This window comes from Pongo pygmaeus, chromosome 3 (assembly GCF_028885625.2).
Source record: "Pongo pygmaeus isolate AG05252 chromosome 3, NHGRI_mPonPyg2-v2.0_pri, whole genome shotgun sequence".
Classification (NCBI taxonomy): Eukaryota; Metazoa; Chordata; class Mammalia; order Primates; family Hominidae; genus Pongo; species Pongo pygmaeus.
In genome coordinates this window covers 40,760,607-40,777,626 of record NC_072376.2, presented here as the reverse complement: position 1 = coordinate 40,777,626, position 17,020 = coordinate 40,760,607, and the positions used below count along the sequence as shown (strand labels likewise).

General features: G+C 45.2%; 1 protein-coding gene across 13 annotated transcripts in view; it reads right to left on the bottom strand.

Annotated features, from left to right (window-relative positions):
- LIMCH1 (LIM and calponin homology domains 1) overlaps positions 1-15,622 on the bottom strand; it is a 339,876-nt gene extending 324,254 nt beyond the window's left edge. For 10 of the 13 annotated variants that reach the window (XM_054484468.2, XM_063663600.1, XM_063663601.1 and 7 more), the window contains exon 1: positions 15,450-15,622. In XM_054484468.2, coding sequence (XP_054340443.1) covers positions 15,450-15,545 — 96 coding nt within the window. In that variant the 5' untranslated portion in view covers positions 15,546-15,622. The remainder of the gene's footprint in view (positions 1-15,449) is intronic. The other 3 variants (XM_054484462.2, XM_054484463.2, XM_054484466.2) reach the window with 1 other exon arrangement.
- Between the last annotated feature and the right edge of the window lie 1,398 nt (positions 15,623-17,020).

The following is a 17,020-nucleotide window of genomic DNA, read 5'->3' as shown; positions in this document are numbered from 1 at the left end:
ATAGTAAGGACCAAAGCTTCAAAAATTAGCAAATCTACACTTAAAAAACACAAATGTCAAAATACCAAACAGTGGTAGAGATTGAACGACTATTCTGGGTGGGTAACTTGACACCATACCTAAACACTCTTACTCATTTTTCTTAGATAACATAGAAAACTATATAGAAACTATAATGGCAAGTACATTTTGTTCTATTAACAAAAAAGACAGAAATGTCTTCATTCAGAAAGTAACTCCATAAAAGAGATACCTTTGGGGAAAACTTTATTAAAGACTTGAATGTTGAATAGGCTAAATAAGAAACTCATGTCAAGGGCAAAATGTTCTAATCTCAAAAAACATATTTTCTACATACTCACTTCATTTTGCTGTTCTGTATGAAACTATTTTGCCAAATCCAAGAAACCTAGAAAACTGTCATTGGAATCACCACTATCCCCTCAAAAAAGAAAAAAGGAAAAATCTGCCCAAGAATTAGCAAAGTAACCTGTGAGCTTTCAAGTATCCTGACTCCACCTAAGCTGTCCAACCAGTTTTTATTTTTACTCCTCTTTCCCGTACTCGCCCTGGGTAGGACCCAGCTGCGCTGTGCCAATCTGGGTCACTCAGCACAGAGGATCAGTGGGCAACAGCCGCTGTATCCACTTTTAGAAAGGCCCCACATGCCTGGGGACTGCTCAGGCACAGAGCTGCACACCCCCTGGACCCGGAGTGTCCGGTGAACAGCAACTGCATGGTTTTGCTATTTCTAGGCTTCAGGCTCCAAAAAATATATATCTTTACCTGAGAAATACGAAATTAAATGGGAAAAAACAAATCAGATACTGGTATTGGATACTTTAATTTCTAACATTTTTTTAAAGCTATAATAGTTCAGTGTAAAGGTTCATATATATTGGGAAGAAAGGAGAGTTGAAGTACCCAGGATGAACATTTTTATTTTTTTAATTAACAGTTCAAAAATCAATCCAGTTTGTTCAATCACATTTTTACACCTAACAGAACCCATTAGGTATGGGTTGGGCACTTGACATTCGGCGATACCTCTAAAAATAGCACTGTTCTAGTCTTATAAAAATAGGAGTAAAACAATCTATTAATGCCTCTTTTTAACCACTCCCAGCTTATAATCTTATACTCACCTCCAAGAAGTAGTCACTGTTCTGAACAGTTCATTTTAATTATTTCCTCCTTTCCTTATTATCTGTGTGTGTTCTTGTATATTACCACATTTTTAATAAAATGTTAGTAACAATTGGTGGTAGGCTCTTCAGCATCCACTTTACCCATTCTTCTACTAAAAGTACCCAGATTTTCCTCTAGGGAATTCACTGCTTCTCTGTTGGGTAGCAGCCAGCATCTTTGATAGGGATGGACCAGGGTGAAGTCTGATTGGCTTAGGCTAATCAACTCATCTATTCCCCTGGTGATCATGAATGAGGAATGTGCTCTCTTTCTCTGCCCAGAGGGTGTAAAGAGAACTTGAGGACTGGAGTCACTCTTTCCCAGCCAGCCGTTAGTGGAAAAGCCTGGACCTTCTGAAGTTGGGTAGGGCAGGTGTGGAGGCCCTATGTAAAGCCAGAGCATAAAGCCACACAATGCACAGCACGGTGGAAAGACAGAGAGAATCCAGATCCTTACTGATATCATTGAGCTGCTGAGTCAGCCTTTGTCTGAAGTAGGGATCTACCTCCAGACCGTCAATGAGCAATCAACTGTCTATTTTTTAAAGCCAGTTTTGGTTGCATTTCTGTTGCTTGCAACCATAAGAATGCTAACTAAAACAAAAAAGAAATTTAATGAAAAAATTATTAAACACACACACAGAGTTTAAAATAAAATAAGAAATACATTTTTAAATATATCATACTACTTATAACTCTTGATGGAAGTTAAAAATGAGTGGCCTATCATGTCAGAGCAATACCAGGGTTCATCAGGCTGCGTGGGAACCAGAGTCCCCATGCATCAGAATGTGGGGTTTGGGAGATGCCTGGAGCCCTCTTTGTATACAATCACTCTCCTTCCCAGCTGGCAAAACTGTCAAGGTGAGAGGACTTATTTTTGGAGTTTCTTTTAAAATACAGAAAACATGTCTAAAGCCAACACTGGCCTCCAGCATCCTTAGGCATCCCCTACCTCTACCCTCCTGCCCCCAGCTCTTTACTGCTGTTCCCCCTCATCAATATCCCTCACAGACACCCTTGGTCAACAGCCTGCATTTGCACCCTGTATTAGTCCGTTCTCACACTGCTATATAGAACTACCTGAGTCTGGGTAATTTATAATGAAAAAAGGTTTAATTCGCTTACAGTCCTGCAGGCTCTACAGGAAGCATGGCTGGGAAGACTCAGGAAACTTACAATCATGGCGGAAGGGGAAGTAGGCATGTCCTGCATGGTAGGAGCAGGAGGAAGAGCGAGCAGGGGAGGTGCTACACACTTTTAAATAACCAGATCTCATGAGAGCTCCCTCACTATCTCAAGAACAGCAAGGGGGAAATTTGCCCCCCATGATCCAGTCACCTCCCACCAGGCCCCTCCTCCAACATTGGGGATTACAATTCAACATGAGATTAGGGCAGGGACATAAATCCAAACCAGATCACACCCCATAGCATGGTGGTTAGGAGCACAGGTAAAGCAGCCAGACTGCATGAGTTTGAAGATCAGCTCTACCACCTAATGACCGTAAAACCCTTAGCCATTCACTCATTTCTAGGTTTAATGGGAGTAATAAGAGTTTGTAGCCAGTTCATAGGATGGTTGAAAAGTCGGGTGCTTAGGACAGAATTTGCCAGGCCATAAGCTCTCATAAATGTTAGCTATGTTTCTATTCTTTTGTCAGGAACTATAGTAATTTGAGAGAGTTTGGAGAAAATCCAACTGCTGTCCTCCCAGACAAGGCCAGCCATGGCCCAGGCCAGGCCAAGAAGCATGGAGGATTCCTATCTTCGGCGCCAGGACCATGCAGCTTTCCTGCAGGCCACTCTAGCTTCATCCTGCACCTCTCTCATACCGACTCCCAAAGCTCCTGCCTTACTGGTCTTCTTCAGCTCTTCCATTAGAGTCTCCATACAGCCTTAAGTGTTTGCCTAGAACATGATTTCTTGCTCATTTTTACATGGCCAACCCCTGCTCATCCTTGGAGTCTCGGCTTACATAGCACTTCCTCAGAGAGGCTGTCCCGTTGCCCCTTAGACCAAAGGAGATCCCGGCCCTCTTTGTGTTCCAGACCAACTTGCTCTTCCCTTTCCAAGCATGCATCACACGCGTGATTCTGTGCTCAGCGTCCATCCTTCCAGGTGGAATGGAAATCTCACATTTGTCTCTCATACTACTGAGTCCCTAGGACATGCTCAATAACTATATGATGAATCAATGAATGATGTCCTAAACTGAGACAAATTGCCAATACTCATATACTGGTGTAGAAAGGGCTCCAGAGAACAGGAATAATCGCAGCCAAGAAGTCACTGACCCTCAGACAAATTGCCAACCCTCAAGTCTCAGTTTCCTCATTTCCAACTCACTTAAGTTTCTCACTCACAATAAGTAACTCCTGTAGGTTCCCTCGGTGAAAAGAGTGCTGCTTTATGTAGTACCCAGGCACAAAATCTCAAAGAAAAATGGATCAGAAAAACACACACACAGACAATATTCAACTACCTCCTCCAAAGGCAACAGAAGCTTCTCCTGGAAATGTCGTCCAAGGTCTTCTGACAGCAGATAGGAAATGTGAAATTCCTAAAGAAAACATTTTCCATATGACCCAAGATCCCAGGCTCCAGCACTGGGAATCTTCAAGGTATTGTTTTATGCATCTGTGTGGGTAAGTGTGTGAGAGATACTGTCTGCCCAAACTATTAATATCTATGTATTTCTACCATAAAACAGTATCCATATTCCTGTAAATGTATGAATAATGTCCCAAACTAAGACAGACAGCCAAAAACCTTGTATCCTACAAAATCACACACTAAAAATAACAGGGCTTATGGAAAATACAGAGTTCATGTAAAAGGCCCAAACCCTATTCAACTTTGTAACCAGAGCAGTAACAAAAACAAGAACACTAAAAATTACCAGCACACATAAAAGATGTTTTCTATCTCCTACTACAGAACAAACGGAGGATTACACAAAAAGGTGGGAGGCAAGAGCGCATGGTGGAAGGGTGTGAGGAAAGACCGAGGCTGCTGCATTACGGAGATAAGAGGAAAATGCAGAAAGATCTGGGAAAAGCAGACCTTTCAATCAACACAAAGCCAAATGGAGTCTAGAGCAAAAAGAGGAGTGTTCACCTCCCTGGCTGGTTGAGTGCACCTCTACTATCCTATTTTGTTTTCAACTACTGCTATTTGGTGGTACAAACTATGCAAGTGTTAATAAAAATCTCACATGAACCATCGCAACTTCCACCTTACCAAGCATGCTTCTCCTATTTCCCAATCGCATATGTAATAATCCTCATTACAGAAACCGACATTATAAAATAGCCAACTATATTTGTTCAGAACACCAGAGCCTGTGCCACATGAGAGGTCTAAGAGTGGAGCTGCTGTTGGGAGGTGCCAGATGAGGCCAAAAGAAGGACTATCATGTGGGCACTATGTGGGGACTCAGGAGCTACGTGGGATCAGGCCTGCCAGTCTTAACATGAGTGAAATTTATGGAAACAGGCACAGTAAAGAACCTCAAACTGGGACAGGGGGCAACAGATACCTGTGTTACACAAAGACTAAACAGAATACCATACTCAAAGAACCTAACAGTGCCTGGCAAGGAGACGCCCTAAATCCACATTTTCCTTCCCCTTGTTTATAATCATTCCAGTCTGGATCTCAGCATCAAGGACTATTTGAATCCAGTGGGGGAGTCAGGTTCCAATCAAGGAGAAAAAGACTGGGAAAGTAGACGTGAAGTGAAAGGGAGTAAAAATGGTTCCACCCACTGACGATGGTTCATTGGGCTCCTGTAATGATTTTTCATCATAGTCCTAACCACCCTCCTGACAATTATCTTTTAAAACACATTGAAAGGGTTCCAGTTTCAGAGAATGTGCTTGGGAGCCATATGGAGGAAATTGTTTCCTCGCAACTAACGGTGCTATGTATATAGAAGATGCTCAATAAACAGCATATTGAACCATTAAGGGAATGAAGAGAGAGAGGGAGAGAGGCAGGTCACCTTCTTGGTTAGGTAGTTACTTGGGACCATGATCTTTTTAGAAGTTTTGCTTTTACTCCTAAAGGGTCCCAAATACTAACTCTGCAAAGGTACTTTCTCCAATGAGTACATATATACTGAGCAGCTGTTAAGGATAAGGCAGCAGGACACAGCAGTCACCAGTCCAAGCTCTGGAAGCAGTTTGCCTGGGTTCAAATCCCAGCTCTGCCACTGATTATCTGTGTGGCTTCAAGCATATCACTTACCATTTCCGTGCTCCCATTTTCCCATCTGTAAAATGGCCATAAATGGTGCTTGCTTGAGAAGTACCTTACATATCAGGCACTGTGCTGGGTGTTTGTTCTATACACAATATACCACCTCATGCAAGCACCCAGACTACCACTCAAGCAAGCTCCTAGACTACCACTTGTACATGGTAAGTGTTCCAGAAGTGTGTTTGCTGTTATTTTTATTTGGCACTGAACTAGCCATTTTTATCACTATTATCACACTCTGTCAACTCTAACAGCATAATGAATCAGGCTTCTACTTGTCACTCGCCCCTCCTATTTATGACATCTTGCATGGTCCCTTAGGGAACAGGTGGCAACCTCATCTGTTGGCTGATGACAACATTCAGCTCCACAGGCAACTTTTTTTTAAATTTTCCATATGAAAAGAAGAGGGGATGCTATTTCTCAGTGCTCCCATTGGGTTATGACAATTAACAGTCACAGCCATGGTCATTTATTGATACCATGGATACCAGCTACTAGTCAGTCATTTTGGGTTTTTTTCCTTTAAAAATGCCTGTCTAGTAAGAACTCATACAGGTGACCACTATAATAAAAATTCTTCCATTTCTTTTTAGATTCACTATCATTGGAAGTGCTCTATCTTTCCCTCGTCCTAAGAAGTGGGAATTAGCTAGACTTCTATAACAGGTGAAAGAGAGGTTTGCTTTGACTTGGGGAAAGAAAGAGAAGGTGAGAGCCCCAAGGCCGAATGCTGGGGGCATGTTTATTTAAAGAAAAGAGATGTCTGCTCTCCAAGCTTGCAGCCAGGAACTCCAAGTTCAAGGAGCCCTGAGCCAGTCTAACTTGAGGGGAGGGTTAGCGCCCTAAAGAATATCTTCACCCAAGGGCCAACAGAGAAATCACCCTCTGAGTGTCCAATCACTGACTGTCTCCAGGCAACTATTGGGTAAACTGCTTTTTTTAATCACTACAAAACACATACACACACACACACACACACACACTTTGCTTCCTGTCAGGGCAGCAACAGAGTCTATTTTCTCTGCCACAGCCGAGTCCAAGTGCCAATCAGGCAACTGTAGCTGGGCACAGACTCACTTAGAAAGCGCTCAGGCAGTGGGGAAATGTGGCTGTGAGGCCCTAGCAAGGAAGAGCCTGGCTGAAACAAGAAGGGAACAGGGTGATGACTAAGACGCAGTCCTTGGCCACAGGGCTCTGGGGTTCACCAAAGGAGGCAAATCCCCCCACCACATACACACACACAAAAAATTCGTGATCGTAAAATACAGCAACTTTTCTTAGAAAAAGGCAAAAACTGAGGCTCAGGTATGTACAGAGAAGGGAAGGATTAATGAGCTTAGAGGAATCAGGGACTGTGCTGCAGAAGCAGTTGTGTTTAAGCTCTGTCTTGAAAGGATTTGTCCCTGGAGAAGTGGAGAAGGGGCATTCCAGGTTGTGGCTACCCCAATAGCCATTCTCCCCTTTTTCCTGAGGAATAGAACTCAAGAATATTATCTGAGCATTACTCCTGCCTGGGGTAAAAGATCCTTCTCCAGAGTCTCTCCTATACCCAGAAAGGGCCATGTTCCTGAAGTTCTGGGCAATAAAATAGTAGCCAGTATGTCAGAAAGGGTTTCCCAGAAGGCACCTTACATGGGAAGGATGCACTCTTCACTTTCCTTGCCTCCATCCAGCTTCTTGGAAAGGTGATGTGATCACGACTCTCCAGCAGCCATGTTAGACTGGGAAGATGGGGGAGGGGGTCTAAGAATGGTGGTTCAAGTGTTGAAAGGAATCTCAGTCAGAGACCTCCAGGGTTTACCATTTATGAGGCTCCCAAAGGGCACCTGGCTTTAGTAGTTTATAAAGCCCCCTCTTTTGGAAGAATTTGGGGAAAGTTCCCAAATGAGAAGACATCTGTGGGTCACCACCCAAAATCTCACACAAAATGGCTCTCTTCCCTCACTGAAAAGCAAGCAGGTTTCCCGCAGCCCCTTCCTACTAAGAGTGGAGTAGAGCCTCTACAGCCTCTATTTTGTCCAAGAATTTTAATCCAGAGTCTAGGCTCAAACACAAATCCCAAAGTCCTCTCTGCATTTTTCTTAGAAGAGTTCTTATCTGTGCCTCAGATGTTAAATGGACAGTGGATCATCATGCAAACTCTGAGTGGCCTGCAAGGAATATTCAAGAACTTCCGAGACAGGTACCTTCACCCCCTGCCCCACCACCAACACACATCTACCTTCAACAGACCTAGAGAAATTTAAGAGTGTTTCTACTCTACCTTGTTTCAAAACACAATCATAATAAAAGTATGCGTTGCATCCAACATAAGCCCTTTTCTCAATAAATCATCATCAATCAAATTCTCCTGCTTAGAATTCTTCAGTGGTCTTAGCTTAAATCTTACTTTCACTAAGAATCCTTGTCTTTTTAAAGAGTACTTTTCTCTTAATCCCCCCTGCCCCATTCTTTGTCTTCATAGTATGTATTCCAAATTGTAATTATATATGTATTGTTTAATCTCTCTGTCCCCCCGCCACATTGTATATTTCATGAGGACAGGAAGTACGTTTATTTTGTTCATTACCTAACACTATGCCTAGCACTATGCTGCACATTGTTGGAGCTCAGTAAACACTTTTCAGGAAATAATTTTTGAAAGCACACTTTCACACATTAAAATATTAATGCTTATTTTTGCCACTGTTTATACTGAAGCAAACTTACACATGAGTGATAGCCAAGCCTCCCAAATAATTATTTTCATATTTTAACAATTTGACTGAGCTTATTGTAGCTTTCATTCAATTTCAATTGGAATAAGATATTCAATTAAAATAAAATAATTGTTCAAAATATTTTTTAAACACTTCTGAGGGGAGAAAAAGATAGCTATGTACTCATTGCAATAAATATAACTTCAGTTCCTCACTTGGTGCAGACCCATTTGGTGAACATACTTCGTAAAAAAATAAGGCTGAGGAATTTTTTTTAACAGTGTTCGGTCATGGAAATGAAAAAGCCACAAGTCCTTCTGTTCTTGACCTTGCTTTTTTTGTTTTTTTTTTTTTTAAGACGGAGTCTCGCACTGCCGCCCAGGCTGGAGTGCAGTGACGCGATTTTGGCTCACTGCAAGTTCCACCTCCCAGGTTCACGCCATTCTCCTGCCTCAGCATTCCGAGTAGCTGGGACTACAGGTGCCCGCCACCACACCCGGATGATTTTTTTTTTCTTTTCTTTTTTTTTTTTTTTTTTTGTATTTTTAGTAGAGACGGGGTTTCACTGTGTTAACCAGAATGGTCTGGATCTCCTAACCTCGTGATCCGCCAGCCTTGGCCTCCCATAGTGCTGGGATTACAGGTGTGAGCCACCGCGCCTAGCCAACCTTGATTTTAAAAGCAAGTGCAGGTGTATTCCTCCACGGCCTCCTAATGGGCTATCTAGGGGTGAATGGGTGGGGCAGTCCCTAACTTACACTGACCAGGAGGCCAAGCTGCAGCCTCTAACAGCCACACTAGAGTAACTCTCACAGGCAAAATGCTGGACAGTGGAAACATGGCGCTTTCCCAACCTAACGAATATTTTATTCTTAAGGTCTCAGCATAGAGCACAGTTTTGCTGACAGTGGGAAAAGGTGTCAGCCAAGTTATTTCTTAGGTGCATTTTATATGACTACATCATCTGTCCTTTTCCTGATGCCAAAGGTAATTCCCTGAGATACACTAGCCATCCTGATATGGTTTGGCTCTGTGTCCCCACCCAAATCTCGTCTCAAGTTGTAATCCCCACATGTCAGGAGAGGGAGGCTGCGGGGAGGTGACTGGATCACGGGGGCAGTTTCCCCCATGCTGTTCTCATGATGGTGAGTGAGTTCTCATAAGAGCTAATGGTTTTAAAAGCATTTAGCAGTTCCCTCTTCGCTTGCTCTCTCTCTCCTGCCACCATATAAGACCTGTCTTGCTTCCCCTTTGCCTTCCATCATAATTATAAGTTTCTTGAGGCCTCCCTAGCCACGTGGAACTGTAAGTCAGTTAAACCTCCTTTCTTTATAAATTACCCAGTCTCAGGTCGTATCTTTACGGCAGTATGTAAACGAACTAATACACATCCCACCAGGGTTAGATGCATGGGCGTCTCTTTGGAAGTGTTGTTTTCAATATTGCAAACATGGAATTTTATCACAGCAGAACTGAATTCCATGGCATCATTCCTCCTTGAAATATAACATCTCATGTCCAGACAGAAGTCTTTCCAATATTCTATCATTTTTTTAAGAACTATTTTTCCCCTATATTATCTTTAGCCCTCTAGTTTAGGCTATTTTTATATTTCTCAATCACTTAAAACCAAAGTTCCATTATCTCTTCCTTTCCTGATTTAATAGCACTGAAGTCATCCTTTTTTCTACCCTACCCTTCCTCCAAAAAAGATCATATCTGATACCTTTCTTCTGCCTCAAATGTAAACACACCCACATCCTAAGGAACATATGAGGTGTTCTATTATAAAATTGTATTGTACCTTTTTAAAAATCTCAGAACAGTGAACTGGGCTTAAAAGGAAAACTTAATTCCAGTGATAACGGTTTGGTCAAAAATCAACCAGCGTTAACTGATTCTGTCCTGAACCATGAAAATCAAGGCCAAAATACAAAATACAAAATGTATTTTGCACCACCTCGGGGGGCCAACTGTATATAGACTTTAGCAGGCACATAATAAGCACTCAATAAATAATACCTTTTATCATCAGCAACATCAGCATCATTACCATAATTTTTATCATCATGTTATCCCCCAACTATGATGCTTTTAAGCTTCAGAATGGTCTAAAGCAAAAAGAGAAGCTGCCAGGCCAATTTCTAGTACTCCTAGAGCTGCCTAGTCCCACCTAGCACTGACTGCCACCCACAGAATCAAGGCCAACTGTCTACATCATGGTTCTATTGTCATCCATCGGCGGAGAGCCGGAGGCCAAGAGACCCAGCGGCTGGGAACACATGTCCAGCCTTCCCTTTCTTGGTAGCCAGTGCTCAGTCTGCCCTTTGGAGCTCGCCTGATGCAACTGGTTTCCAGGGAGATGCCGGGGCAAGAAGTGCCAGCTCCATCTCCCATTCCGCATCCCCTTTCCCCAAATCTGTGGGACCTCACTGTTTTCCTACCATGTGACAGCATTGTGTCATAGCTGCTCTTGTATACAAACAAGCTAGACTATTTAAATGTCATTGTGAGAAAGATGCTGCCTGCTCTCATTTACATATCTATTCAGATCACTACTCCTTCCTTGATCTAGCCAGAAAAATTTTTTCTTCCTCTTCCTTGGCAACTTATGCAAAGCTGGAGGACCATCTGCAAAGTTAACTACCTGTTGGGATAAAAAGATGTTAAGAGTCTAGTCCCTACAGAGGTGGAGAATTAGAATGACTACATGTATAACTTACGGTATTACATCACAAATATCATATGTTACTGGCCATTAAATGCTAAATTATCTCAAAAGCTATTCATAAATTTTCCCTACTGCCAAACAACACAAGCATCTTTTGGTCTTGGAGAGCTATGATACCCTCAGTGTTTTTAATCTTCAGAATTAGGTCCCAGCTGAATAAGAAAACAATTCTATGTGGGCAGCAGGGAATGAACCAAAATGAGAAACTGATCCCTTCCAGCACGAGTTCTCACTCTTGTGAAGTATAGATTAGGTCACAAATGAGATTGTATTCATCACCAAGCCCCATGGGCACACTCTGATTGAAGGTAAAGGAGTGCAGGAACTTCTCAAGTTGAGAAATAAGGCTGAGTTGGGTTGAAATTTCCAGTCCCTCCCTAAAGGCCTGGGAACCTGTTCCAAATCATAACCGAAACCAAGTTGAAGGACATCTGTTTCTTCAGAAAGTGTTTGGCATTGAAAAGAAGAACCACAGATTAGAACAGATAAATATTGTTGTAGGTCGTGAGGCCAAGAGAAGCGGGGAATCAGGAAAATCAGAGTCATCTAACCTACTAATAAACTCTTGTAACTCAATAAATACCACCAAAAAAAAAGAAGGAAATAATAAAAGAAGGGAGGAAGAGGGAAAGGAAATCAATGGAAGAATTATTCTTATTCCTAGCAGGAGTTGACACAACCTCAGTGAATAAAATTCTGCTGCATTTAGATGAATATTTGGACCCATTATTTGTATAATGATTTAATATTAGATCATCTACAAGAGGAGAGGCATTGAGCATTCTGCTTGGAGTTTGGTAACAAAGATTATACATTAAACTTACATATTCAGCATAATATTGAAGAATAATTTTCTAAGCTTTGATGGACTACCAAGATCACTTTATGAGTAGATATTAAAGGTTTTTCTCTGATCCCCAAGTCACTTTTAGTGCAAATTAGAGTGACATGTAGCATCTAGTTAACTTCTACTCCAGGTATCCAGAGTTAACAGAGTGAGATAATAGGATGAAATCAGTAGGCAACTGAATCATATTTTCTACCCTGGAAATTTGGTGTTCTGAATCATTTCTTTCAAAATCAACCTTAGTTGTTATTAACAACAGAAAAAACAATAGCAATAGCAGTAGTAGTAATAATTATCATAATGATAATAGTAGTAGTAAAAGTAACAGCAGTGGTAATAATAATGGTAATAATACTACTAACGATACTTACATAGCACTTCCTATGTACTGGGCACTGTTCTAAGCATTTTAAATATATTAATTGATTTAATCCTGACAGCACTCCTATGAAATAGGTGAGCTGTTATTAGTATGCTGTTTTACGGATGCTCTCAATAATAACTCTTAGTTATTTTTGTTGTTGCTAACAACTAGGGCTATCTTTCAAAGAAATCATTTGGAACCATAGTAAAGGAAACGTAGCTTGCTCAGGGTCATCCAGCTACAAAGTAACAGACTCTGGACTCAAACCCAGGATGCCCAGCTTCAAGGTCTGACCTCTCACCTACTGTGTTCTGCTTAGTAAGGCCTTCTAGAAAAGTAGTATGGAAAGAAGTTAGTCACTCCCCTGCCTGCTGGTAGCCAGAGTTACTACTTCAAGTTTGCTGTCTCCTCTAGGAGTCTTCCCAAACACACAGTAAGATGTGCAACCTGTTCCTACAGCTATAAAAAGTCACTAGGAGTGTTACAGGGCTGTCCCCACATGGTCTGTGACCATCTAGAGCTCCATTAGAGCTTTCACCTTTGCCAACTAAGGAAGGAGTGAGGGGAGGGGGGCTGAGGTGGGGGAATCGTTCCCAGGCCACATTTCCTGCCCAGTAACATGGTCCTCAAATAGCCAAGGCTGCAGGCCGAGAAATTCCTCACTAACAAGTTACGTCCTGGATCTGGTTCCCTGAGCCTTTATTAAGAATGAATGTTTTCTCGCCAATCCATGACTCAAGGAAGACCAAGAACCGAGGCAAGACAAGCAGCAAAGTTTGTTTATTAACTTGCTTCACCCAAGGGAACATTTTTACGAAAGGGTGAAATTCCTTACTACTCAAAAAGAAAGAAAGAAAAAAAACCTATGGGAAATTTAATCACCAACTGAGTAAAAGTAAAAACAAAGCCCTACCAATGAGGATGTTGCCAGAGACAATGGGGCCCCTAGAGGAGCTGCAATTGTCTCGAGATAACAATCCCCAATCCCCCCCCACCACCCCCCGCCCGGGAATTCACTGGCCCTAAGTACTACATTATTGCTATATTAGCTGAGGAATCTTTGTTCACAAGGCAACTGCATGCAAAACCATCTGTTACAACTCCTGGGTTCCCGTGGTTTCCAGACTCGGCATTTACATTTCAAGAAGAACCTCTGGGAAGGAAGGGGAGGTCTCTGTCTTTCCCCTGGAGCAATTACCTTTTTATGTAGCCTGGGAGGGGGAAGCTCTCCTCTCCCTGAAACTGAATCCAACAATTGAAAGGAGATAGGCCGCTTCAATAATGCACACGCAGCTTGCCTGGGCTGCCTGGTCCTAAAGCCACGCATGCCCCATTACGGTTTTCACATTCTTAAATTGGTATGAACGGTAAAGCATCAAGAACAATCCCAAACTGTCTATAGGGCTTAATGAGGCTCTACTGTCTTAAGGAATCCTTTCTTCCTTTTCTTAAACGTGATATTAAAGCTAATATTCTGTACTGCATAACAGCCTGAAATATACTACCTCTTAAAAGCAAACTGTAATCTGGGCCAAAGGAGACATTTTGTATCTTGATTTAGGTGGGGGCTACAGTAATACACATATTTCAAAATTCATGGAGGTGTACACTTCAGATTTGTGCACTTTTACATGCGTAACTCATACCACAATACATTTTCAGAGCAGAATATGTCAATGATACTCACAGTTAAGGAAATTGAGAATAAATCACTTGCCTTCAAGAATAGTAAAGACTGCTCTGCTTCTAGATCCTCCCCTTACCCCCACCCACACTCGAAATCTCTCCTGAGAATTTTAAAGTTCAAGAACCTGAAAAATAGTTATCCAACTCTGCACTAAGCCAGTAACTACAAATGCTTCCTGTGTATCCTGGGAGCATAAGTACGCAACACAGACAGAGCACCTGTCACACGCCAAACCGTTCCAGCCACATATCAAAAATAAAAAGCCAAAGTCTTTTTCTCATCTGATGGTGAGCTATCAAATTATGAGAGACATGCCTGGGGCTTTCAGCAAGACAGCCCTGATGTTCACTGTTCTGTTTCTTGAGCCCTATTTTCAAACAGATGTTTCTATACTCTTAAGCAGCACTCTTGCTTGCGGGAAGCAGGTTAACCCTGTAGGGTACAGGTCTCTGGCTGGAGCAGAAGAGCAGCATTAAGTGAGGGTGGTTTCTGCAGGAAGCTCAGCAGGTTTAAAGCTGTACGTGGAGCTCTTGTTACTCTAGCAGCTTCTTGGGAACCACGATGCTGAACGAAGTGGGGAGTCACTAAGTGACAGGCGGAATTCTGGAAGCTTCAACATTGCTGGGTCATGATTTAGTGGTACACTTCCTCCGCTGAACTACCAGGCAAAGAGGGCTGCTTGTCACTGAGGGAAACAAGGCCAAATTCATACCTTCCACTAAGCCTCCAGAAAGGCCACCCATTGAAGCTGAGGCTGCTTGCACTAATCACACGGGGTCACCTTTCCCCTTCATGCCCTTCAAGCGTCCTGAACCCCGCAGACAGGTCATTTCGGGAGCTCGGGGCTACCAAGCTGCATCTACTGATAGACATCGTGAATCAGGATCACCCAGCGAGCGCTTCCTGGACTGAGAGCCGAGAGCTCCAGTGATTTCCCTGGCCTGCCAACGAGTCATTTAAGAAGTGGAATATGCCAACCAGACCGGGTAGCCCGTACTTCGGAACTGACCCTGCAGTCCCTGGGATGGAGAGGCGCGGGTGTTGCCAAAGGCTGGGCAGCGTCTTTGCGGATGCGTGCTCGCAGGTGGGTCTTGCAGGCTACCCCGGCCCTGCGCACTGTGCCAGCCTCACACCTGACCCGGTGCCAGGAATACAGCAAGAGGCTCCGGTGGGTATGCGCCTCCGTGAAGACACTGCCAACTCTGCTCCGGAAGGGTGCGGGGTAGGGGGACAAGGGGCGAAATGTGGGACCAGAAGCAAGATACCCCGAAATGCGAGCACCGGTGAAGTCTCTGGGGGCTCGCGCTTCCTGCGCCTTTGCAACGCTTTGCTAGCACTGCGCTTCCCCTGGCAGCGCCTGGAAGCGGCGCTAGCTGAGATTTGCGAGGCCGGCGGGCAGGAAGGATGGAGGCGCAGGGGATCCCTTCCTGCCCTCACGCGCGCAGCTAGACTGCAGTGTCCCCTTTCACGCCCACCCTCGCCCGGGATTCCAATGCCAAAGCGCAAGGGTTTCGCGGCTCGCCGAGGCCCGGGGGGGTGACCTGGAGCAGCTGGCAAAAGAACGTGGGGGGGATTGAGGGGAGGCGAGGCTGGACCTGCGGTCGGAGCGTGCGCGGGTCCGTGGCTCAGGGCGCCAGTGCAAGGCCGCCCGCCAGCCACCCGCACCTACCTCAATCCACTTCTGAGCCTCGGAGAAGGCGGGCTCGGGGGGCGGCTCGGGCTGCAGGGGCTGAAGAGCTTCCAGACCGAGAGCGGGACAAGCCATTTGCGCAGCCCCGCGTCCTCTCGAGCGCCGGGATGAGGACGGCCGCCGCCGCCGCCGCCGCCGCCGCAGGAGCGCGCTCCCCGCCCCTTCCCGCCCGCCGGCCTCCCCTCCCCGCCTCTCCCCGCCCCCGGCCGGCGCAGGTCCCGGGAGAGCCGCGCGCTGCTAGAGGACGCCGCGGCAGCTGTTCACAGCGCCGCCCGGGCTTCAACGTGCCGTGAGTGCCCCGCGGGAGCGAGCGCGGAGGCGCCGGGAGCTTCTTCTCCTCCCCACCTTCGCGGGCCGCTCCGCCCCCGGGGAGGGGGAGCACAGCTACCGACTAAAAATAACCTGCAGCGAGCTCTGCGTGTCTCCCTCCCGCTCACACCCGGCCCGATAGAGGGACTCCGCCGGCCGCCCCGCACGTCCCTGCGCCCGGCAGGCTGCTGACAGGCGGGCGGACGGGTCTGGCATCATATGGGAGACGCGCGCCCAAGGGGGCGCACCCGGGCCGGGGGGAGCCGGCGCTGCGGCACCCGAGCAGTAGGACGCGCGGGCGCTGGCCGCGCAGCACCTGCAGTCCCTCCTGGCCGCAGAGGTGGGGGCAAGGCGGGGCAGCCCCTGGCCCGGCGCCAGGAAGTACACAGCCACCTGATCTTTTTGTAAGAAGAAAAAGAAAAACGACCCTGATAAGCTTTTCCTTCTCCAGGAAGACTACCTGTGTCCTAGTCTGTCGATGCAGTCAACCAACAGTCACTGTGCACCTACTATGCGTCAGGCACTGGGCCAGGCGCTGGGGACGCAGAGATGGAAACACACACACACACACACGCAGAGATGGAAACACACACACACACACACACACACACACACACACACACACACACACACACACACACACACACACCCCCTACCTGGAAGTCCTTGCCCTCGAGGTATTTACATTGTAGAGGGAATTGGGGGCCGGGACAGACAATAAACATGTAAATCAAAAGAAGATAATTTTGGCGGGTGTTGTTAAGATAAAAGAGGAGAAGATAATGACTTGGGAAGAAAAAGCGCGGGGTAATTTCCGATCGCCTTCCCCCCTTTTGGCTGGGAGGCTGACCTGTGAGTCCCGGTTCCATTAATGGGAGGTAGGCAGATGGTCAGTGAGCTGAAGAGAGACGTGCATTTATTTATCTCGTCCCTTCCTGCAGGTGGGTAGGGGGTTTCCAGAAGGTTCCCCATCTCCTCTTGTCCCACTCAACCTCCCAGGCCTAGGTATGGTAAAGGCTTCCCCATCCCATTATGGTCTCCCGACCCGGCTCACTTCTTTCTAACCCTTCCTTTAAACTCTCTGGCCACTCCCACTTGAGCATGCCTTCTGTTTTGCACTAGAGCCCAAGTGACGATCAAGGAAGGTGTCTGTAAGGAAATGTCCTGAAGAGGTGACATGAGTGAGGAAGATTTAACTGTGTAACAATCTGGGGGAAGAGTTCCAGATGGATGCCAAGGCC